Raw genomic sequence first — 23966 nt, 5'->3', positions numbered from 1 at the left:
GATTACCGACATGCCATTAAATAAATTAATCACATTGATTTCCGAGAATTTCTAAATACTAAACGTAATGTATTTATATGGCTTTGATTTTGTTCTCCCCAAAGGTAAATGGTGCGAGCTGAACGTTGATGAGTGCAAATCCAATCCATGCCGAAACAACGGGAGTTGCATCGATGGTCTTAATGGATACCAGTGTGTGTGCTCCAGAGGTTTCATGGGCTATCACTGTGAGACAAACATTGATGAGTGCTCATCCAACCCCTGTGTTCATGGGAGGTACATTAACCTTGCTGAGCTGTGACAATGTGAATTTCAAGCTCGGTGATTGAGAGCTTTGTAAACGGCTATCACAGCCATTCTGAAAGAGAAGGTTCCTCTGAGTCTTTTAAAAAAACTAAATGTGCTCACAATCCTTCTTGCCAGCTCACTCTCAATTAACTGTTTGGCAGTCTGCTTCTCAGTAAACACATTACCAGCTGTTTCTCGCACTAACCAAGTTACAGTAATAATTAGATTTTATATAAAGTACTGATGCTTTAAAAAGTCACAGTTTGGGTAGAACAGATTTTTCCCTTGGGAAACATCTCAGATATGTTCTTTCAAAGTGTACAATGTGTTACGGTAGTAAAAGGAATTATAACAGGTCTCAACAATGAGTTTTTTGTTTTACTGTCCAGATTGAATCTTAATTAAAAATTATTTACAAAAAAAAAATATTCCTGTAAGTTCAGCTATAATATAACTCCACGACAAATATAAACAATAAAGTCAAACACACCTATGCATAAAAATGCTGAAGTGACTTATTTTAACATACTAATGCCTGCTAAAATACTGTTTGGATTTAATGCGTAAGAGTCTATGATTGGATCATTATTGTTGTGATTATTATATTTCTAGCATGTTCAATGTTTGGCAACAGTTCGTCTAACCCTAATTGATGGAGAGTGTGGCTTTTCGTTTCATAACAACCATGTAGGAAGACACATCATGGCCATGTTCCAGGATGACAATGTCAGGATTCACTAGGCTCAAATTGTGAAAGAATGGTTGAGAGGGAGCATGGAGAATCATTTTCACACAAGGTCTTGACCAAAAACTGATGCATCTCTTGGTGGAAATAACATCACAACATTTATTTCCATCACAAGGTGCATCAATTTTTGGTTTGGTCCTCTATAAAGTCTCCTCCAGCACATCCCAAAGACTTTCAGTGACTTTAAGGGCTAGACTCCATGATTCTCCATGCTCCCTCCCAACCATTCTTTCAAAATTTGAGCCTGATGAATCTTGGCTTTGTCATCCTGGAATATGGCCATGATGTGCCTTCCAACATGATTGTTTAAGAAGTGAACCACACACTCCATCAATTAGGGCTAGATGTTGCCAAACATGTAACATGCTAGAAAAATAATAATCACTGCAATAATGTTCCAATCATAGATTCTTAAGTATTTCCCATTTATATCTAAACAGCAACTTTTTTTTTTTTTTTTTTTTTTTTTTTTTTGGCCAGGCAGTATATTTATGCATTAAAAAACATATATCTGATCAATAAGCGTCTGTGCTATCTTGTCAAAACACACTCACACCGGCCCTGGATCATCCTCATTGTTGAGCCCAATAAATTCTACAAAGAAAAAGGCGACACAGTTCATGCAGATAAACATGCATTGGTTTATAAATAGACATCTTTAAACTTTATAAAGCAATTATACTGATTATGAGTTTTCAGGATGGATAAAAAATATGGGTTGTCACTTGACATTTGCTGTTAAACCGTGAAATGAGCTGTTTAATCACAGCCTAGTAAATGTTGCACTTGCACATTAATTAACCATCAATGTGACTTTATCAAGTCAGCAGGAGTGTGAGAGCTGCAGTGACATACAACATGACTTTCTAACATTTATCATATGAAATTACCATATATTATTTACAAGACCCTCACTTATGGAAATTTATACAAGCTCATTGTTTTATTAGTCATGTCGTTCTGGTGCGTGTGTATATACTGTAAAGCCTCTGTCAGAAATCACTTTGCAGCTAAATGTGGTTGAGGTTGGCACATAATCTCTTTTTTGTCTTTGCAGTTGCCTGGATGAAATAGATGCATACATTTGTCATTGTGAGGTTGGATGGACCGGTCACAGATGCGAGATCAACATTAATGTGAGCAAGCATGTTGTTTATATGTGATCATGTCTATATATTTATATAAATGTGAGTTCCCTTTCGCTCCCTTTCGCTATGTCTCGTCTGAGGAGTTTCCCACGAATCATGCTAGGGAGACCAATTGCCTTCGAGTGAACTAAAAAACAAGCCAATGAACATTGGCATGCAGGACTTCCAGTGCCCCTCCTGCCAGTGCATGTATAAAGCAGAAGGGATATATGCTTTTTGCTTCGAAGCCGACCGGTTGAGTGGATGAGATTGAGATTGATTGTCAAGATTGAGATTATCTTCACACGCTCAACAAGTCTGCTGTTTCCTCGAGACCTCTGTGTGTTGGTGTGACAGCGCTTCAGCGATCATCGCGATCTCCCAGGTACCAGCTGCTGCTTCACGTGGTCTGCCTTTTTTCAAAGAGCTGTTGTCACATCTGGTATTCGGTTGAATGCAAACAGCGGGCTTGCAAGTATCCCCACTGCGTTTGTCCCTGTGTGCTTCAGCGCAATAAGAGACTGTTTTTCTGTGGAAAGAGCAACACGGGTGAACATCACGTCCTTTTCAGGATGACGTTTAACCCGTGTGTTTCTGGATGCGGTCAATTTCTGCCTCCAGCTGATGGTCATGACTACTGCCTCTCGTGCTTGGGACTCGCGCACGCTGAACGAGTCGTGCTCACTGTGGGAACATGACCATCGCAGTGCTGAAACTGCGAACCCTCAAACGAGTGGGAGTCCCTTTGGAGATTCCCTGATCTAGTTCTTTTTCTAACACAGTCTCATCCCAAGAAGTCATATAACTGACGTCTTGGGACGTCTTTTGACCATACGTCAATATCCGCCTTTTTAGGGCCCCCTTAAACGTCGGTAGATGACGATCCCGGGCCGTCATACAACTGACGCTTTACCTTTAACGTCAGTAAGGTGATGGGTTAGGTTTAGGTCTGGGGTAGAGTTAGGATCCGATAACGTCATCTACCGACGTTTAAGGGGGCCCTAAAAAGGCGGATATTGACGTATGGTCAAAAGACATCCCAAGACGTCAGTTATATGATGTCTTGGGATGAGACTGCGCTGCTTTTTTCTGGTTCACTCCAGAAAAAAGGCTACTTCGACTAATCCCATTGGTGGTCTAAGGGTTACAGTGAGGAATGACCCACCGGGTGAAAGACCCCTGCGGGCATCCCACTCCTCTCCATCGCTGCCATTAAAGCCCCTGGAGCGCGCTGCTGGATCATCTCGTGTGGTCCCAGTCGTTTCCTTCGGGGCTCCGCCTGGGGATGGCGACTCTGCTGCGCTGCCCATTTGCCCACCACTGGTGTGGTAGTGTTGTCCGAGCCAAATCAGGAAATGACTGCCATGCTTGCCTGGGCAGCCGAAAGTGTGGGGCTCGTGTGGTACCCTCCACCGCATCCCGAACCTTCTCGTCTCAACGATTGGTTTCTAGGGGTGCCCCATGCTGGTTCTCAGTGCTCCGCCTGGTTCCTTTTTTTCCTGAGGTGCATACAGAGGTGAAGAGATTGTGGACTCTCTGGCGGCCAGACACAGGTCGACTCCCTCCTCCTCAGTCACCACTCTCGATGGTGGGGCAGTGACGGGATAAGAAGGCATCCCCCCAGTGGAACGGTCTGTGGTGATGCAATTGTGTGCCAAGGCGGGGTAAACCTTCACTCCCCTCCTGTGCATGTAGGCTCTCTTCCAGTCTGTCTTGAAAAGCTTACAATGCGTGTCGAGAAGCTGCTTCTGCCGTGCATGCCATGGCGCACCTCCAGGTCCACCAGGCCTAGACGCTTTGTGATATGCACGAGAGTGGTACCAACCCTGGGCCGGACGATGTCCACTCTTGTGGTCCAGGAGCAACACCTGTGGCTCACCCTGGCTGATATGTGTGTCAGACAAGAGTTGGTTCCTGAACTCTCCCATATCCCAGTGTGGCCTCTTTGGCGACGTGGTGGAGAGCTACGCCCAACAGTTCTTCGCCACCCAGAAGAAGTCAGTGGCCATTTAGCACATCATTTAGCACCCTGGAGACAGGTTATGGCTGCCCCATCCCTTCTACGATGGCTGCCCCAGCCCTTCTATGCCACCACCACCTATGCCCCTGCCCATCCAAAGCAGCAGCCAGTTAACCAGCAGGGTGCCGGCGGCAAGAGAGGTGCGAGGAGAGGTAAGCGACCCTAAGATGGGTGACGTAATGGCTGCTCTTCGGGAGGGTGCCCTCTGCACCTTTCCTTCCCCCGGAGGATGGCCGGGTCAAGAATCTTCTTTTTTCCTTTTGTTTTTGGCAGGTGGGGCACGGAATTCAAGTCCTGCATGCCAATGTTCTTTGGCTCGTTTTAGTTCATTCAAAAACAATTGGTCACTCGTGATCCCAATTCGTTGGAAACTCCTCCGACAAGACGTCTCCGTTCCCTCCTGGGTTACCATACATAACCCAGACGTTTTCCTACATTTTGAAACTTTTAGTTTCATAAATAGGGGTAATCTTTGAAGGATGAGCAAATAAAGTATAATATTTGTTAAAGCATAATATTTGAGTTTTGAAGTGCTGGAAAAAAATGTTTGATTATACTTGAAAGCATTTTACTATTTCTGTCAAACTTCCATGGTTACAGTGAGTGTTACTACAGTAAAGCCATGATGAATCTTGCTGATCCGTGGTACTGTAAGTCCACGGCCAAAAACTAGTTCATTCATGGAACAATGCTTCTCCTGGTTTCCACGTCAGTGCTGTTTGACCTGTTAATAACAGAGACATTTGAACGCTTCTCACTAGATCTCGCTGCGATGTTATTACTTCAGTGTTGAATTCAAATGGATTTCTCAAAGCTGTGTAGTGACAGTGTCGTTTGATCAAGATCGGCTCGCACTACACTGATATTAGTCCAAACTCATAAACGGTCTGTGAAGCACAAAATAATGAGTTTCGTTCTGCTTTCTTTACGTTTGACATTTGATGTTGCCCATTTGATGTTATGACATATATATATATATATATATATATATATATATATATATAATTTTGGATTGTTTTTTTCTATAAAGTTAAAAATGATTTAACAGCCTAATTAAAATCTAATAATAATCGTTCTTAAATTTGAGATTCTATTTTATTACATTGACTGAATGTTTGAATTCCTATTGGTCATCATAATGAATAATGATTGCCATTTTTTTGTATCTTCTATTCAACCATATCACCATCTTATGAATATATCATAAACAGTGGATAGAAAGTGAGTGTCATAACAATGACAAAACCAAAAAGTTTGCACACTACTCACTCCTTACCTTGTCAGTACTGATATTTCCTTCAGAAAATGCAAATTTACTTGAAAACCTTCTGCTGAAAGTTATTTAGCATATGAAAGCCAATAAACAGAATGTAGATATGCAGAAATATAAACTGTTTTGAGACTGTAAAGCATGGTGCATTCATTCCCAGAAACATAAATCAAAAATGAATGCGCACATTATGCAATATGGAGAGGGTTGTGTCTATCTAAAGAGTCCCTAGGCTGCAATGAAACCAAAGTTCAAGGTTTAACAGTGACAGTAAGTTTCTGAGACGTGGCCGCCACATTTCATTTTGGAGACAGGGAACTGTAAGGACAGACTAAAGCAACACACAAGTACGAACTGGAGTCTGTGAACAAGAGCTCTGACATACTTTTCTGTGGTAAAAGCTGAGTATCACTAGACCCACTATTGACAGGAACTGTTTGACGTCCAGCACTGCCACAAGTGGCTGTCTGTGCCTTTTTCACAGAAAAAATGCATTGAATTGTGTTAAACTTTCAGTAGCATTAACAATCAAATGGAGTGGTTTGGTTATGCTGCCATTTGTGGAGTGTGTGCAGGCATTATCCCAGCTGGATAAGTCTTGTCAAATCAAGTTGGTTTATTGTCATTTCTTACCCGTATGGTTGGTGAATAACAAAACTGTGCTAATGGCGAAGAAACAACCTAAACTGCCAATTTCTCGAGTGGTACTTGCTCATAAAACAAAGAAGGGTAAAAGGAAAAAAATGATGACGATAAACAAACGAAAAAGAAAGAATTAGACAGAGAGCTAACTAGACTCTAGCCGTGTTACATGTAGAGAAAATGTCATTGTACAAAGCAACAATTGAAACCTGCTAATTCAATGGCTTGTCGTGTTGCTGAAATAATATTGTGGCGTGCAGGACGAGGCCGGGGGACATTATTATTAAACTTGTTGAATGTCATAATAGATGAACCCCGTTACAAATAGCAAACCTTATCTAGTATTAGGCCTACATATCTCTATAATAATTACAGTACTTGAATTAAATTACATTAGTTACGTTTTCGTTATATTATCTTACTAGCTATTTATAACTTATAGAAAGGGTGATTTGAGGACCAAGTTTGTAGTCAAAGTAACGGCAGGCCTTAGTCAATGTAAAGCATATTGCTGATGTTTCGTCCCTACTAGTGAATGTGCCGTAACTGGTTATCCGCCGTCATTGGTGTCCCTGCTTATTAGCCTGCGTGTTCACGGCAGGCTCCGCTGTGGGGGAGGGCTGTTACGCAGTAGAGAGCAAGGTGGTGGGACCTCTAAGTTGTGCTTGTTCAAATTTTCAGGCTAAGTCAATGTTTTCTCAAAAGTTACCTAATGCAGCTTTAATACAAAACTCTACTCAAAGACATTCTACTCAAAGGGCTGTATACTACTAAAGAGGAGGTTACATACATGTTTTCGTAGTCCAGTGAATAGTACCTAGTACTATTCACTTGGCCTAGTACTTTTTGTCCCTCTCTGCTATTTTAGTTTTTCAAGATGGCGGAACTACATGGAAGCCTCAGTGGACCTACCCGTCACTGTATAGACCATTTCATAAGATGTAAACAACACTGGTCCAGAAGCACTTCCTGTTTCAGTTTTTTTACACTACATAAAAGCTGGGATAAAATACAACCAACAGAACATTTAAAACTGAATCAAAAAGTTAAAAAAACATCTTTAAGATGTTTTCTTTACATGTGAAATAAAGAAAACAGCTACAAACTGAAACAGGAAGTGCTTCTGGACCAGTCTTGTTTACATCTTGTGAAATGGTCTATATAAAGATAATAAATTCTTCATTTATGAGGATAAGTCAGATAATTAGATGTATTTGTACACCGTTGAGGACATATTTATGATTAAAAATATTGGATTTTAGATGATAAAATACTTTAAAAAGTTCACATTGTCCCTTTAAGGGGCAGCTTTTTTGAGGCTTGTCAGTAAACACACACTTGTATGATTGGCTAATGTCATATGCATAGGAAACAGTATCAACCTGAGTGACCACTGAAAGACCACTTATATGGAAAAATATTAACGCAAATTAAATTTTTCATGTAATGACCCAACGCTATTCGTACGAGTGATTAAAAGTGGCTAGTTCGTACGAATTCGTACAAACTCACTCTTATGATTTGTCTAAACCCACGTGATGGGTGGGTTTAGGGACAGGGTCAGGGGTAGGTCATTTGTACAAATTCAAACGAATTTGGTAACTCCTAAAATATGTACGAATTAGCAAAAATCGTACGAATTTGTACGAGTGAGTTCGAATGCATTTGTACAAATTAGCCACCTCGTAAAATTTATACGAATTCCTGTGAGATCAGGTTGCATGACCCCTTTAATTCAATTATAAAATACTGATAATAAATTATTGTAATTATTTATTTATTTTCTACCTTCAGAATATCCATGTGCTTTTTTCCTGCTTACACGTTCATGTGTCGTATCATATCTGTGTCGCATTGGAGAGAAAATCATAAATGGGTCACTTGAACCGTATAAAGTAAATGCAGCCTAAGTGATGTATGTGTGTGTGTGTGTGTGTGCGCACTCTCAATCTGTTGACAGTGGTTGGTGGTGTCTAGGCTGTTAATTGGTTCCGTTTTCCAACTGGTTCAACTGAAAGGTTGCTATATGAGGAGAAATCCATAAACCATCGCCATTTTGCCCCCTTCAGCAAGGCACTTATTCCCAGGATGCCGTTCAAGTTCATTGCAGCATTCAAAGGGGACATCTAAATGTCACAGAAACAAGGTCAACTGGACCTTCACGTGATAAATAAATATTCTATTACATTTTCACCGCTTGTGGTCTACAACAAAACATAGTAACTACAGTTTTTGAATTCTTTGTTTTCACACAGTTGAACTAAACCTGTCTGTCACATGACAGATTATAAGAAACCAGATTTTAATCATAGCTTAATTTTTTATTAATGTAGTACCATGACAAAAAAAAAATAATAACAGGTCCAATAATATATTAGTCCAAATTCCATTTGCAGGTGAGAAATTGTCATTGTCGGCGCAAGATTTTGTAAGAAGAATTAAAAAAAAAAAAATGACAGAATGGAAATGTGCTTACTGTATCATACGTGGTAAATTGTTAAGACTCTATTTGTACTGAAGATCTAATAATGTCCCCCTTGGCTTCAAATTTTGCAAAGTAGATGCTGTCGCAATAATGAATGTGAATTGGTTAAAAATTACACTAATATTAAACCAAAAAGCACCTCAAAGGAGACAAAGTAAGGGAGTAAGCTTCATTCAACTTCATGTTCTAATGACAACTATGTAGGAAAGGTCAGATATTGTCAGGTTATGGTAGATTCTTATAATGCTTAAGTGTAATGGAACACCATAATCTCATGAGAAGAGAGGAAAATCAAGAACTAAAAAGTGAAAAGTGTAATTTTACAGTTAACAGAATCCTAGTATTATGCAGTTCAATCAATGCTATGACAAGTTTGTATGCTTTTTAAGTACATTGTCCAAGCTGTTCATAATTTTTACAATAGGAATTTAAACACTTTTTTAATTAACTCTAACAGATCTTGGATGCTGTATATGCTTTGGTGGGAATCATTCTTCTGAATAACAAACATGGAATCATCTAAACACAAGCGTCTGATTAAAATACTTCTATCCCTAATTAATTTAATACCTAGCACAGCCTTAAATGTACCCCTGAGATGAAACACTTGGCCGCTCGGAGGATTTCAGAGGCTTGTTTGGAATAAATCATTAGCTGGTGTTAATGACTATTGGACAAGATCTGCCATTCTGTTTGGATACTCACTTTCTGTATCAACTCCACTAATGTGCCATATATCTTTTTTATATGAACATCTTTAAATCACAGAAATGTAATTAAATTTAGCCATTCAGAATGCAGTAAAAATTGTATTAGTGCCCTATGAAAGTGGTATGATCAAGCTTCAACACTTATCTAATCTACTCGTTTATGTCATCTAATAATCTATGAAATTTACTATAATGCTAACCAATATTTTAATACCATTTCATTTTTGGTTTTGTGTAAAGAAATCATTTCGATCCTAAATCTGACATCCATTAAGACAGAGAAGCACTATTTGTAATGTTTTGATTGATTGTTCCACCCCATATATTGTAATATACATACTTTGTGTTACTGTATGTGTATGTGTGTAGCAAGGTCGCTAATTTCTAGTTTTTTTTTTTTTATGCTAGGAGTGTGAGGCTCACCCATGTCTTAATGGAGGCTCCTGTGTGGATCTTCTGGACAAATATGCCTGTATATGTGCAGATGGTTTCACTGGGAAGAACTGTGACATTGACCAGAATGTGTGTCTGCAGACGTCTCTTAATTTCTCCCTGTGTTTCAATGGAGGGACATGTGTGGACGGACCAGGGGCCAACTTCACTTGCAGGTGAAAACAATACTTTAGACATTATGTAAACCTAGACGAAACTTAGTATTTACTATCCGTTTCCCAAAACCATATGAGCCTAAATCGATTTTTGCAATCTACTTATGCTTATAATGCTTTTTGGCAATGTATGCAGTCCATCAGTGTTAGGGAAGCTACTTGGTAAAAATTCGATAGTCCACTTTAGACATTCTACTAACTATAAGTATCATGTCAACTAACTGTCATTGGAGGATTAGTAGATTGTTTGCTTAGTATTTGCTAACACTTTATTTTGTTGGTCCTCCAACAGACATTCTACTGACTAGTAAGTTTGCAACTACAAGTCAACTTATTCTACTAACCCGAACCCTAACACCTAACCTTAACCTACCAGTCTACTGACAGTTTCCTAATACTCTAACGAGAGTTACTTGACATGTAGTTGAAAAGTTACTTAAAGTTAAAAGAATGTCTAAAGTGGACTATCGAAATAAAGTGTAAATAGCTACTTTCAACTGTAGCTATCTATCGCTAAACATAATAATAATATATATTAAAATATTATGGGTTCATGCCCCAAATATTAATATTGTTATTCATCATTTAAAGTATTAACTGTCATGGGTTACTTACAAATAATAGTGGTATTGCTTTTGAGTCATCTTAGTGACTTCAAGCTTTCGGGTCCATCCACCTAAAAGATTTGTTCAGATTCATTTATTGATTCTCATTCAGACACAAAGCACGAAGTATGGAAGAGAATTTGATCAACTGAACCATTAATTTGTTTGCAAATAAAACCCCACTAACAAAATGTACAAACTAAAAATTAAATTTGCCTTATTTTTTAAATATATAACTTGTAATTTGTTACTGCCAGACACTGATCCAGATACATTTCCACAGTTCCTCTTGGTTCTTTATAAAGGTCTGTAAGGTTGCCAGAGTGGCTGATTATGCAGCAGCTGCTACAACATTATCGCTGAACTGAAGGGATGAAATTGCATTGTGGTGCATTACACATTCTGCATAAAAGGGTCCATCCAACACATAACATATCTCATTATCTCTTCCTCCTAAGACAATATTCTAATGTGAATAAGCCCTCTGTCCAGACCCTCTGATTAGCCCGGCCGATAATGCTATTTGCAATTCTCATCATGTCTGCTGGACTGATTCACGGACGGACGGACAGCTGTGGAATGAGAATGCATTGTCTGTCCAAATGAGGCCTCATTGGATTGATTTTCTCAAATGGAAAACAAACGCCCCCATCCCATTTTGTGTTTACTCTCATTTGAAATCACTCGCGGACTGATGACTCACGGGCCGATTGTATTTAAGCCTGTCTTATTTGGTAATGGACAAAAGCACACATATTAAAGACTAAAAATTTTTTTAGCTAAATTAGTGTTAAATCAGTTTTTTTTTGTTTTTTTTTGTTGTTTTTTTTTTGGGGGGGGGGGGGGGTCACATTTTGTAATTCACATTTTGCATATATGTGAAAGAATTATAACAGATATGTTGACATGAAAACCATCAAAACTGCCACAGAAAGACAAATGTGAATTACAAAAGATATGTTGATATGTATGTGCGATACTTTTGCCAAAACGTAGACATCCAACACACATGGTTATGGTAGGTTTAGGTCTGGGGTAGCCGGGTAGGGTTAGGGTTAGACCACTTGGAGGCGCCTTGTGCCCCATACAGTGGTATGAATAAGTTTTGGGACCCATGCTAAAGTTGCCTAAAGAGAGGAATAAAAAATCATCTTTTGGATATTTATCTTAATGCCTTTATTAGAAAAATGAGGAAAACTTCAACCTTTAAGGACACCAATTTTCTTTGTGAATGAATAATGTATCATAAATAAATAAATGTTTTTCCTTAAAATACAGGGTGCATAAGTCAGGGCACCCCTATGTTAAATTCCCATAGAGTCAGGCAGATTTTTATTTTTAAAAGCCAGTTATTTCATGGATCCAGGATAATATGCATCCTGATAAAGTTCCATTGGCCTTTGGAATTAAAATATCTCCACATCATCACACACCTTCCACCACACCCAGAGATTGGCATGGTTTTACTTCAGTTAGCCTAATAGCTGGTTTGATTTGCATTGAAAGATGATCTTATGGAAAGTACCCCATGCCAATCTCTAGATATGGTGAATATTGTGTGATGATGTGGGGATATTTTAATTCCAAAGGCCAAGGAAACTTTATCAGGATGCATATTATCCTGGATCCATGAAATGACTGGCTTTTAAAAATAAAAATCAGCCTGACTCTATGGGAATTTAACATAGGGGTGCCCTGACTTATGCACCTTGTATTTTAAGGAAAAACATTTATTTATTTATTTATGATACATTATTCATTCACAAAGAAAATTGGTGTCCTTAAAGGATGGAGTTTTCCTCATTTTTCTAATTAAGGCATTAAGATCAATATCCAAAAGATGATTTTTTATTCCTCTTTTTAGGCAACTTTAGCATGGGTGCCAAAACTTATTCATACCACTGTATATATCTGCGTCTCATTTGACGCTAAAGGGTGCCATGTGCGTTGGATGTCTATGCGTTGGCAAAAGCGGCATAAAGTGTCTTGTGGCGTTTAAGTGTGTAGCGCTCAGTGTTTTAGTATACAAGCAATCTGTTCATAATCAACAGCATTCATAGTGTAAAAACCATAACTGCAAAATCCCTTAATGCACATATCACCATAATTATGTCAACTGAGTGTCATTTTCCAGAACTTTCTCTTTAAGTTTTAAAGATTCAAATCTAAAAAAAAAAAAAAAAAAAAAAAAATTGGAAATGTTTCTATATTCCAACAAACTCTGTTAATGAGACATTTCTCAGTTTACTCACCATCTGTGTGGCAGCGCTTTCACAAGCTTAGCTGACCATATGTCTGCCATTAATTATATTTTTTTCCTTTTGAATATTTGCTTTTTTGGTGGGCTCAAGGCTGTGGCTCAAAAAGTCCTAGCATTCTGTTCAACCTTTTAAAGGGAAATGTTTTAGATAATAAAAACATCTGATTCTCTGTGCAAAGTTTAAAAGAGGAATGCTTTCATTCAGCTGTCTGTCAGGTTTTGTGGGAGATTTCTGTGAGGTAGAGATGAATGAATGCTGTTCTGAGCCGTGCTTTCATGGGGCCATCTGCCAAGACCTCATCAATGGCTACCAATGTCACTGTCGACCAGGTGAGGCTTTAAAGTTATCGGAAATATCTTATGTAATGCAATATTAATTCATTTTTATTAAGTTGAGTCATTACTGTATCAGTCTTTCACTGAATATTGCATTTGTGCTTTATAGACAGGTTTCCACAGTGAATAAAGTAAATAAAAAAACTTGATAATGTGCATTTTTTCCATGTTGAATTAATTTCCCCCTTTCTCAGCTTAAAACCCAGAGACAATGCAAAGATGTGTTATCAAAATATTGCTCAGTTTGTTTATCTTGACCAACCCAACATTTACTCGACCAATGGTGTGAGTTTTGGGATTGAACTATCTATTTATCACAACCATTCACTACCATCCATCACTACTCAACCATAACTTCTCAGGGAACGAGGGTTACATACGTAACCGAGATGTTCATATCACTCAGAACACATATGGAAATGGAGGCGCCCTTATATAAGCAGTAATGAAGTCTGGTTGTCATCTAGTAGAAAAAGTTTGGTACTGTGCCCAAACAAAATCTTACTGAAAGCTCATTTTTTTTAAAATATCAACCTAATTTGTTTTTTTTTTTTTTTTTTTTTTTTAGGTATTTTTTAGACAAGCAGTTTTAGAGTCCCCCAGGTTTTGAAAAAAAATAAAAATAAATAAATAATATATATATATATATATATATATATATATATATATATATATATATATATATATAATAATGAATAATTCATTTTTTTTTACATAAACTCAAACTTCTATAGAAAAGAGTAATGTGCATTTCTCCTAGATTTCTGTTTTAATTAAAATTGCTTTATTGCCATGATGCACATTTTTTGTTTTGCCCCTTTGTTATTGTGGATGAAATAAAAATATATATGTTATTCATCAAACTTTTTCATCAGTAACTCTGATCCTTATCCAAATATCACGAATGACTGGAAAAAGTCACAAAAATGTCATTCAGTGAAGGAACCCTGCATAGGAAATGCCATACATGTTTATGAATATCTTTTGTCGATGTTGTTTTTTTTTCCTTCCTAACTATCTCATGTCTGAAGAACACAAGAGAGATAAAGATTTGTGAAAAATCTTGGCTTTGTGCATCTTAATTCCACCATGCAAAAATCACTTGCGTTCCTCTGGGGAGTAATTTGCTCTCGGTGGCCACTGAAACAGACACAAGCCTCATAGAGTATTAAAATGTATTCAGCCCTTCTGTACGTGTGCATATGTGGATGCTTTCCAGAACAGGGAAATTAAGCAAGAATTGAGATGGTGCAGAAAACGTAAGAGAAGCGGGAGGTGGGGTTTGTTGGTTGTGGGCTAACTGTGGCACTCTGGGTTTTTGTTCCTGGCAGGTTGGACAGGTCTTCACTGTGAAGATGACATTAATGAGTGCTTGCTGCAACCATGCAACCAGGGAATGTGCATCCAGAATGAGCCTGGCCATGGCTACACCTGCTTCTGTCGGCCCGGATTTGTGGTAAGTCTTCCTGAGTCCCCCACTCCCCCCTTTCTCCTCCTACCTGAGCTCTTCATCTTCCCCTGAGGTGATTTTGAGAGAGACGCAATCCTGTTTGTCTTTCTCCTGTCAAGTATTCGCCATCCGTTTGTTTCCATTCCAATATTGCGATGGCCTTTAAATATCCTTGACGTCCTCAGGGCGGAGAGGAAGCAGCAGGGCTCTTTAGTATTCAACATGCCTGTGGTGCTTTTCAAGTAAAGGGAAGCACAGATGTCACTCATCAATGACAGAATGTTCATATCTACTTATTATTTACCTATTTTCGTATTTGAATGTCTGCACTGTAGCTTGTCGAAGTAACACTAAACACAAAGATAAGCAATAAGATGATTATTAATGTTAATCTAACTACTCTCATCTAAAATTGACTTACAAGTACACTTAGTCATTTTTTTCTAATTAAAGGTTTTATATTCAACGAAAAGAATAGTACCTTTAAAAGTATATACAAAAAAAAAAAACATGCAAAATCATTTTTCAGAAATCCACCCTATTTTCTAAATCCATCGTATTGATCATTTTGTGAATGATTCATTCATGTACATTTTTCTTCCTTTTCTTTTATTTTTTTTATTAAAATTCCAGGCATTAAAATACTGTGAATTTCAGCACGACCAGCTCAATGCTGCTCCTTTTTATCTTGGTAACCTTGTTATTTGTTAAAATTAATCAAGGATGACGGTGATTATGGCATTTCTACTGTGGCATCTGCAATTTGCTGCATCCGGTGTCTGATGATTTTGCCAAGTAAGACATATTTTGTTGATCCTGGAACAACATTTCTGTCTGGAAATGTATTCATAACCCATCCCTACACCTAACTCTAACCCTACCCAATAATTAGGGAAATGATAGGTGAATAACACTGATGTAGAAGCACCTAGTCTTGGTTATAGGCCTAAACATGAGATAAACTGTAAACTTGTCCCTCAAAAAATCTGATTGGTTGATTGGAATGTTGATCCAGATTTAACAAAAATGTTGACTGATTCTGAAATCACATACTTCCCTACTATATTGTAGGTGAAAAACAGTATGTGACAAAATAAGTATGTCCGAATTCACAGTACTCATAAAAGAGTGGGCAAAAAGCACCCAGGTGACCTACTTCTTCCTGTAATATTCTGAAGTGAGCATATGATGGACACTTTACTATCCCATGAGGCCACGAGAGAGGATTAATGAATAGCAGGGAAGCAACGTAACTTCACTGGTAGGTCAAATGATTATGACTACATGGCGAATTGAATCCGTCCAGATTTCATTATACACACACTCGTACTATATAGAACATACTTTTTTAGAGGTTGTACAGTAATTACTTCTTCAAAATGAGTACCTGCTCAAGAGAGTATGCAATTTCAGACACAGCCGTTGATTCAGGAACATTGTTGCACTTTGTGAAATTACGTTTACCTGCTGCATCCACAGCTCAAGGTGTCTGTATAAGATATCCAAGACCATTGTCGTACGCCAGTGAATCAAACAGAAAAGCCTTTTATTCTGATCAACATTGATCTTTAGTCTGTTAAAATCAGTGCTATGGGTATCCTCAGCCCGTTCTCATCCCAAGGCGTCATATACTGACGCTTTTGCCAATGCGTAGACATCCAACGCACATGGCACCCTTTAGCGTCAATATGAGACGCAGATATATATGGGGCAGAAGGCGCATCCAAGTGGTCTAACCCTACCCCAACCCCAGACTTAAACCAACCCATAATCTGTGCATGTTATATTGACGCTAAAAGGTGCCATGTGTGTTGATGTCTTCATAGACTTCCCTGCAGTGTCAGAGTCTTTTTTTTCTACTCGAATGCTAATTTTAGTAAATACTTTATTTTGATAGTCCACTTGAGATAGTCTTCTACCAATAAGTAATTTTTCAACTACATATCAAATACCAGTCATTAGAGTATTTGTAGATGGCCTGCTTAAAGGGGACATATCATGCTAAATCCACTTTTTTTTTAGCCCTTAAATGCATTTTGTTGTATATTTGGAGCGTTTAACCCTTGTGCTGCATTAGATTTTTAACACCGTTGAGTGCATTAAGGACCAAAAATGGCCACATATTAAACATTGCCTAAAATATTCTATATTATTATTATTTTCCACTTTTACCAAGTTAAATCTTTTAACCAGCATCAGTCCTCATCATAACTACCAAAAATGTATTCAATTTCAGGATTTTAACCCTTTAATTACCAGTTTTGTTTGCGAAACCATCGATTTGTATAAGAGGAAAAAACACAAAAATTCAATTATTTTCAATAAACTAAATGCAAAGAGAAAACTTTAGATTTGGATTATCACAGTCCCACTTTGCAAAAAATCCCACTTAGCGCGTTAGAGACCAAAAATGGCCACCTATTAAACATTGCCTATTGCCTAAAATAAGGTGCATTTCCACCCATAGGGAATAAATATGTAGTGACGTCATCTGGTGGAATACACTATATAATGCAAATATAATGCTTTTGCTTCAAAATGAAAGGATGTTTGTGCAAAAATCATGTTTCATGTATTACTGACAGCCTCAGATTTAAACAACGTTTTAATGGGTTTCAATGGGCCATTTTTGGTCTTTATGGTGCTGAGTGTAACTATTTGATCTACACAGTGTGTGTTATACATATTTTGCAAAATGGGATCACATTTTTTACATGTATCCAAAAAGTCACAATTTTGCCAAATTTCATACCATTTGCATTAAAACAGCCAAAATGGTCAAAGAAATTAAACTGCAAAAGACCAAAAATGTCCCTAATGCAGCATAAGGGTTAAGTACAGAAAAGTTGAAATTATTCTCTTCAGGTGCTTCGTATCTTTATATTCTGTTTTGGTCATATTTTGCAACCTGTTCAGATTTTTCTGTTCTCTATGACATATTTTGAACAATTACGTCACAGTATTTGCAGCGGAACTGCCAAATAAGGACATTGACTACTGGCCCAACACTTCGAGCAATCCGCCATTTTTATTTCTCGCTACGATTTTGTAGTCCAAGCTCAATGATACAGAAGTTACGAGAGGGCAAGTCAAAATGTTCGGTTGTTGGATGTAGTGACCCAAAGCACTTCAAGGATTCCAACGTCAACATCCTCCGCCAGTATAAAGAAGGGTTTGCCGATCGAATTCGTCTGAATCAGGGGTAAATTCCTTCTATCTTTGGAGACGATGAACGGAGGATTTCGATAAGCTGTAAATATCGTTAATAAAAATAAAGTACTTTACTTTCTTAAAACACATGGTGGTCATGGTTTAGCAGTACCTTTGTCTTTCTTTGTTTTGAAGTAACGTTACACGTCTGCAGTATTTTGTTCTTGAGTTTCATCAATGGTCATTTAGCTGCTGTGTTTTCTGATGCTTTTCTATATGTATCATATTATCAATACAGATTTTTAGAGGTAAGATTAGACCGTAGTCATTTATCTTGTTAGTGTGCTTGTTTTAACAAGTGAAATAATCGACTTTAACTTATAATACAATACAGACAGTTACATTCCATGGCAATAAGTTACATCCATATGAAGATGTTGTTCTACAGGTGGTCGTCATATTTTTGAACATGTGAGGCTTGATGGACAAGTCTTCCATTGTTGACATTTTGTTAACGTGTGAATAAAATGTTATTTGACGCTATCTAATCGTATATCGTATATCAAACTACAAAAATGGCCGAACGCGGTGGAGTTGAACCAAGTGTGAACTCAGCGACCTGGAGAGCGGGCTGGGTATGACACATCTTGCTTGCATTTAAAGAGGCCGCACCAAAACGAATTGCTCACAGACGCACATCAGAAAGGGGGCCTGTTGAGCTATCATAATGAGGAATTCAGACCCAAGCATTGCAGTTTCCCTTTATATAGACCACAAATGTATGATTTATATGTAAAAGGGAGTGATTTAAAAGCATGAAATGTACCCTTTAGTATCTGCTAACACTTTGTTTTGATGCTCCCCAACAGACATTCTACTGACTATAAGTAACTTGGCAACTACAAGTCAACTTATTCTACTAATCCGAACCCTAACACCTAACAGTAATACTCTAATGAGAGTTAGTTGGCATGCAGTTGCAAATTAAAATAGTAAGCCTAGTTGACATGTAGTTGCAAAGTTATTTTACAGCAAAGTAGAATGTCTAAAGTGGACTACCAAAATAAAGTGTAAACAATTATGTGTCGCTGGGTGCCAGACAGATACTGTTGGTTGTATTAAATTTTGGGTTGTCTCTAATTTAGCCTTTAAAATAAGAAATTGTGCAAAGCTTGCATGCACAAAAATATGAACCTTTTACCCTGTTGAGAAGATGTCACACTTGTAACTTTCAACTCAGCACTCAATGCATTTAGTAATGGAAGTTCACTTCAAAAAGACAAACAGAGGAAGATGGGAAGAAAATGTATGGTTGTCCTCCAAAACTGGTTCAGCAGAAAGCATAATTGCTCCTGCTACGAGGCTGCTACTATAATTTACATTCTTATTCATCCAAATTTGAGTTCTGCACCACACTTGAATTCTAATGCCCCCAGCCTAGTTGTGTACACTGCATTTATTTCAGCATATTGCATCAAACATTGTACTTCCTCACCGTAATGCCACAAACTTGTGCAATTATTTCAGAAACCTGCCTTATTATTGTACTGACAACATTGTTGAACGTGGCATCAAACAATATCCCAGGCCAGCAGGCATTTCAATAACACTTACAGAAAAAAAAAAAAACATTTTGTTAGAAAAGTCTTTATTTTCTGTTTCAGGGTGAAAACTGTGAATTTAATTACGATGACTGCTTGATCCAATCATGCCCTGATGGATTTTCATGTAAGGATGGCATCAACAATGTCAGCTGTGACACAATGAAGACACACACGTCCTCTGTTCCTCCCATCTTGCCTGTCTCGTGGAGTACCATCCACCCCAGCTTAGAGTTACAACCCACTTTAGCCCCTGTGGAGAACTTACAAAGCACTGAGCAGCTGACAGGTTAGTGTGAAAACCTGTAAAAAAAAAAAGTGCAATATTTCGCACTTTTGTAATACTTCTCTGTATTTTTAGAAACCTCATAACATCTTAGAGGCCATATCATGCCCTTTTATAAAATCTTGATTTTGTTTTTGGGGCTTACTGGAAAAGGATTTCATGTTTGAATGTTCAAAAAAAAAAAATCTCATATTGTACATAATTGTTTGCACCTTACTCCCCAGTCTGGCAGTAACGCTCAGTGTAGTTCCTGTCTCTGTGAAGCCCCTCCTTCTGAAAAAGCACAATTTGCTCTGATTAGTCGGCTGGACCAGTGTGTTATGATTGGTCAATGGCTTCAAGAGTGTTTCGGAAATGTCACGCCCTTTACCATAACATTCAAACACTCTACTAACTCAAATTAACCAGGCCTTGCCGCCTTTTTTCATATGCCTTGGGTGGGAATTATTAAAAGGTACATTATGTAACTTTTGGGCCTCTAGTGGTTAAAAAACAAAACTGCATGCATTTTGCAGAAGAACATTGTTTAGGTCGTGCTTCGGCTCTGTGTGACGGACAGTATGGATGAATATGGCTATCCTACTGCAGTGCTCATAAAACATTAACTACTAGACCTAAGATAAAAGCAGTTTAGATGGAAAGGATCTCAACCTGACTAGATGCTATTGCAGCTCTATCCATTAATAGACACACTATTCCAGCACAGAGCTACAACAACGCACAATAAAATAACCCTTCACAATAGATAATGCTTTGCAATGAACTCTGTTAGAGAGCTACATATGAAAAAGCCAAGCCTGTGTTGATTCTCATTTTATTTCCAACTGTCATGTTCTCTTTTAGCCATGCAGAAGAATCGCCTGTTTGGTTGTTTTTTAAATGGGTGATTCCCCGGCGGTTTAAGAATTAGCTGCTCCACGTCAACCTTTCTTCTTGTGACACCACTATAAAAATTATTTCCATGATTTATTATCCCAACTTTTTATCTTTTGTCATATCAACTTAGATAATTAGTGTGGTTAAGGTAACAGAATATTTTGAGTTTATATTTATTAAACCAATCTTCTTCATTGTATTAACTAGGCTATTTTTTTTCCATTTCAATGAACTCTGAATTTTAAGGTAACTAGGTAACTTACTTTTTTTAAGTTAAACCAACAATATTCTTTACGGAGTAAGTGCAGCAGTGGAGATTTCTTTAAGACTGCAAGGGAAGCTCAGCTTCCCCTATAATGTCAAACAAATAATGATCAAATGTGTACTATTGTGTTAACATTTTAATGAGTAAAAATGCGTTAGAACAGTTCTTTCTAGTTCGTTCAGATTAAGCAACAAATAGCAGGTCGGCTGACTTGATCTCCTTCTCATGCAGCGCCTCCTGTAGCCCGTCACAGTGCATGCGTTTTCCTATGGCATTTCCCCGTTGAAGCTCGGCGTCCATTGACTTCAGTGGGGCTGCTTTGAACAGTTTTTTTCAGTGCTGTTAAACTAGACGGTCATTGGATAAATGCTGCGATTATGTCCCGCCCACGGACGCCGGGCGTCTCTGGGTTTAATAGGGAAGTGGGCTGGCCTGGCGTCCGGGCGTCCGCGTGATGATTGGAGGATTGCATCTCCTTTTGATTGACAGCGATTTCACCCAATAAAAAAATCACTGACGCGGAAGCTAGTTTAAAGACTTCGTGCTCAGTCTCGTCGCGAATTTTGTGTGTATTTTACTCGAAAGACGAACTACTGTAACATATTTCTTAGAATTTGCAATTTTCATCAGATATTTCACAGTTCAACCTAATTCCCACATTTCTTCCGTCGATGTCAGGTGTCTTGTTGTTACATGTGCGGGCGTGGTGTTTGAATCACGGCACATCTGTCTAGTTTGGTTTCACTTTTGTGTTGGGATTCGGACATGCATTCTCCGCGTGTTTGTTTTCGGTTGTGAGTGCACAGGATGACCTTATGGTCGTACTCATGCGTAACGTTAGCGTTCTGTCTTGTCGTGTTCGCTCTGTTCAGTGTGTTGTGTATTGTGTGGCACAAGGCTTGTGTTTACATCGGCCGCGTGCTTTCATGTCATGTTTTGTCTTGTGCTGTGTAGCTTGTGTTTTACACTAGCTGTGTGCTTTCATGTTGTCATGTTCTGTGTGAACACGTGTCTTATGAGTGTTCTCATCGTTCTTCAGGTCTCATTTTGTGTGAGCACAATTGCTTTTTAATTTGTTTTATTGGTCATGTGTTTTTGTCATGTTTGGTATGAGCACATGGCTTGTGCTTGTCATGTGTTCGTTGTGCCATATGTGCTTTCCTGTCATTGTGACTCCCATCCTGTTTCCTGATTATTAGTTATTTTGCCCCACCTGTCCTCCCTCGTTACCTGCCTTTTTTGCTCCCAATTTATTCCCCTTGTTTGTTTTTTGTTTGTTTTTATCAATAAAATAAAGCCCATCAACTCTGCATCGAATCCTCGCTCTTTTCACCATCCCCACACCTGACAGTCGAGTTTAAAAAAAAAGAAGAAAAAAGAGCTTCCCCTGTTTGAAAGACCAGCAGCCGCCACTGGAGTGCAGTTCACCCAAAAATGAATATTCTGTCATCATTTACTCTCCCTTTTGTTATTCTGGGTGCGTTTCCCGAAAGCATCGTTAACCAACTATGGTCGCAAGTTCCGTCGTAATCAGATTAGTAAAATGAGTCGATGTTTCCCGAAACCACCACTCCAACGAACATTTGTAAACAGCTTCACTAAGTCACTAAGTGGTTAGAAGCATATAGTAGTTTCTACATTGCATGACATGTGGACTCAATAAATCTGTATCTAGAGTAAAATAAGCAAGCTGACAGTGCAACCTGTGTCTTTTATTTAGAATACATACAAATGTAATTTACGTCTTTGAGTTTGTCAAAGACGTAAAAAGAGAGTAAATGCACCGTTTTTGGAGACGCATGTGCGAACATGGTCTACTATGTAAGAACGAGTCTATGATTGAATCTGGAAATAGAGTGAAATATTAATCCTCAGATGCCATGTCAGTAATTTATATCTAAACATCTTGCATTAATTCGATCTCAAACAGTTCCATTAAAATAAATCTCCACCACCACGTGCATGACGTCATAAACCAACGTGGTTGAACGACCACTTTGCGACAATATGGTTTGGGGAAACAGTTGTGACTAGCTAGTTGATTTCTTCAACGATGCACCGTACTATGATAGTGAAGGGAAACGCACCCCTGATTGACTTACTTTCTTCTGCAGAAACACAAAAGAAGATATTTTGATTAATTTTAACAAAACATTGATTTTTTTCCATTGTATGGACAAAAAAAGAGAGATATTTCTCAAAATATCTTCTATTAAAGTAAATCATACAGGTTTTGAATGACATGAGAGTGAGTAAATTATTACATCATTTCCCTTTTTTGAGTAACTATCCTTTCAATAAAAAAATCCCTTCAATTTGTGCACATTAAAGTAGCTGGGGGAAATTGTAACACCTTAAATATAAAACATTTATTATTTTTAACATTCATATATTGAACTACCTCATCTAAAATGAGAGCCCACATGACCACGTGAAAATATTAATTTAATTTATTTAGTGCATAAAGTAATACTACTGAATAGTTTGCATCTTTATATGATACATATTATTTTTGCAGTCAGGAATAATTTGTATTTAAAGCCAACTTGAAACCTGCATTTTAATTATCTGTAATTAGATGGGTGAATGAAATAATTAGGTGGTAGGCAGACATTTTTAATTCCCAAATTTCTATTTTTATGGAAAATTTCTTATAAAATGAGATGGTCACACTGCTTTTTGCTTTTTATTTATTTTATTTTTTTGTCATAAAGTTTAAAATTGCTTTCACACTATATGATATCAATGACTACAATAACAAACAGATACATTACCAAAGGCAACATCATGCCAGACAAAACATCCTTGAAATGTGTGTTCCGCAAACATTTCCCAAACAACCTACATTTTGCTTTGCTCTGTTCCTAAATGAGCTGGGAGCCCCTAAAGGTTAGTAAGATAAACACTCACCATCTGTGGTATGTCTGATAATAACAGCTTTTTCCACATTTGTTCCACTAATGTTCTCTGAAGAGGCAATAGTTTGAACAAACGCAATTAGTTTTCGCTGGAAAAATTACAGATAATTAAAGACTATGTGCTATGGTTTATGATGTTTATTGAGTATGACAGAAAATGCCCATTGGTAACAATGAATGAACTGTAAAGAGTCAAAATGTCAGTGTGGCACACGAGGACTAAATTTCCACATCATTTAGGAAATTGAGCCATCCTTGCCCAATTTCCTGACAATGGACTAATAAATGGATTCTGGAGGCTAAATTTGTCAAATCACTGAA

At 37.9% G+C, this 23966-nt stretch overlaps 1 protein-coding gene across 1 annotated transcript in view; it reads left to right on the top strand.

The window, feature by feature from the left end:
- The window catches only part of eys (EGF-like photoreceptor maintenance factor), a 302080-nt gene that overhangs the window by 178490 nt on the left and 99624 nt on the right, over window positions 1-23966 (top strand). Inside the window, exons 24-29 of the mRNA XM_039651858.2 lie at window positions 105-276; window positions 2094-2172; window positions 9699-9898; window positions 12969-13093; window positions 14431-14555; window positions 19364-19589. Of these exons, the coding sequence (XP_039507792.2) occupies window positions 105-276; window positions 2094-2172; window positions 9699-9898; window positions 12969-13093; window positions 14431-14555; window positions 19364-19589 (927 nt within the window). The remainder of the gene's footprint in view (window positions 1-104; window positions 277-2093; window positions 2173-9698; window positions 9899-12968; window positions 13094-14430; window positions 14556-19363; window positions 19590-23966) is intronic.

The sequence above is a fragment of the Pimephales promelas genome, chromosome 11 (assembly GCF_988280905.1).
Source record: "Pimephales promelas chromosome 11, fPimPro1.hap1.1, whole genome shotgun sequence".
Taxonomy (NCBI): Eukaryota; Metazoa; Chordata; class Actinopteri; order Cypriniformes; family Leuciscidae; genus Pimephales; species Pimephales promelas.
The sequence above is the reverse complement of the archived record's forward strand: the minus strand, read 5'-3'. Positions and strand labels throughout refer to the sequence as shown.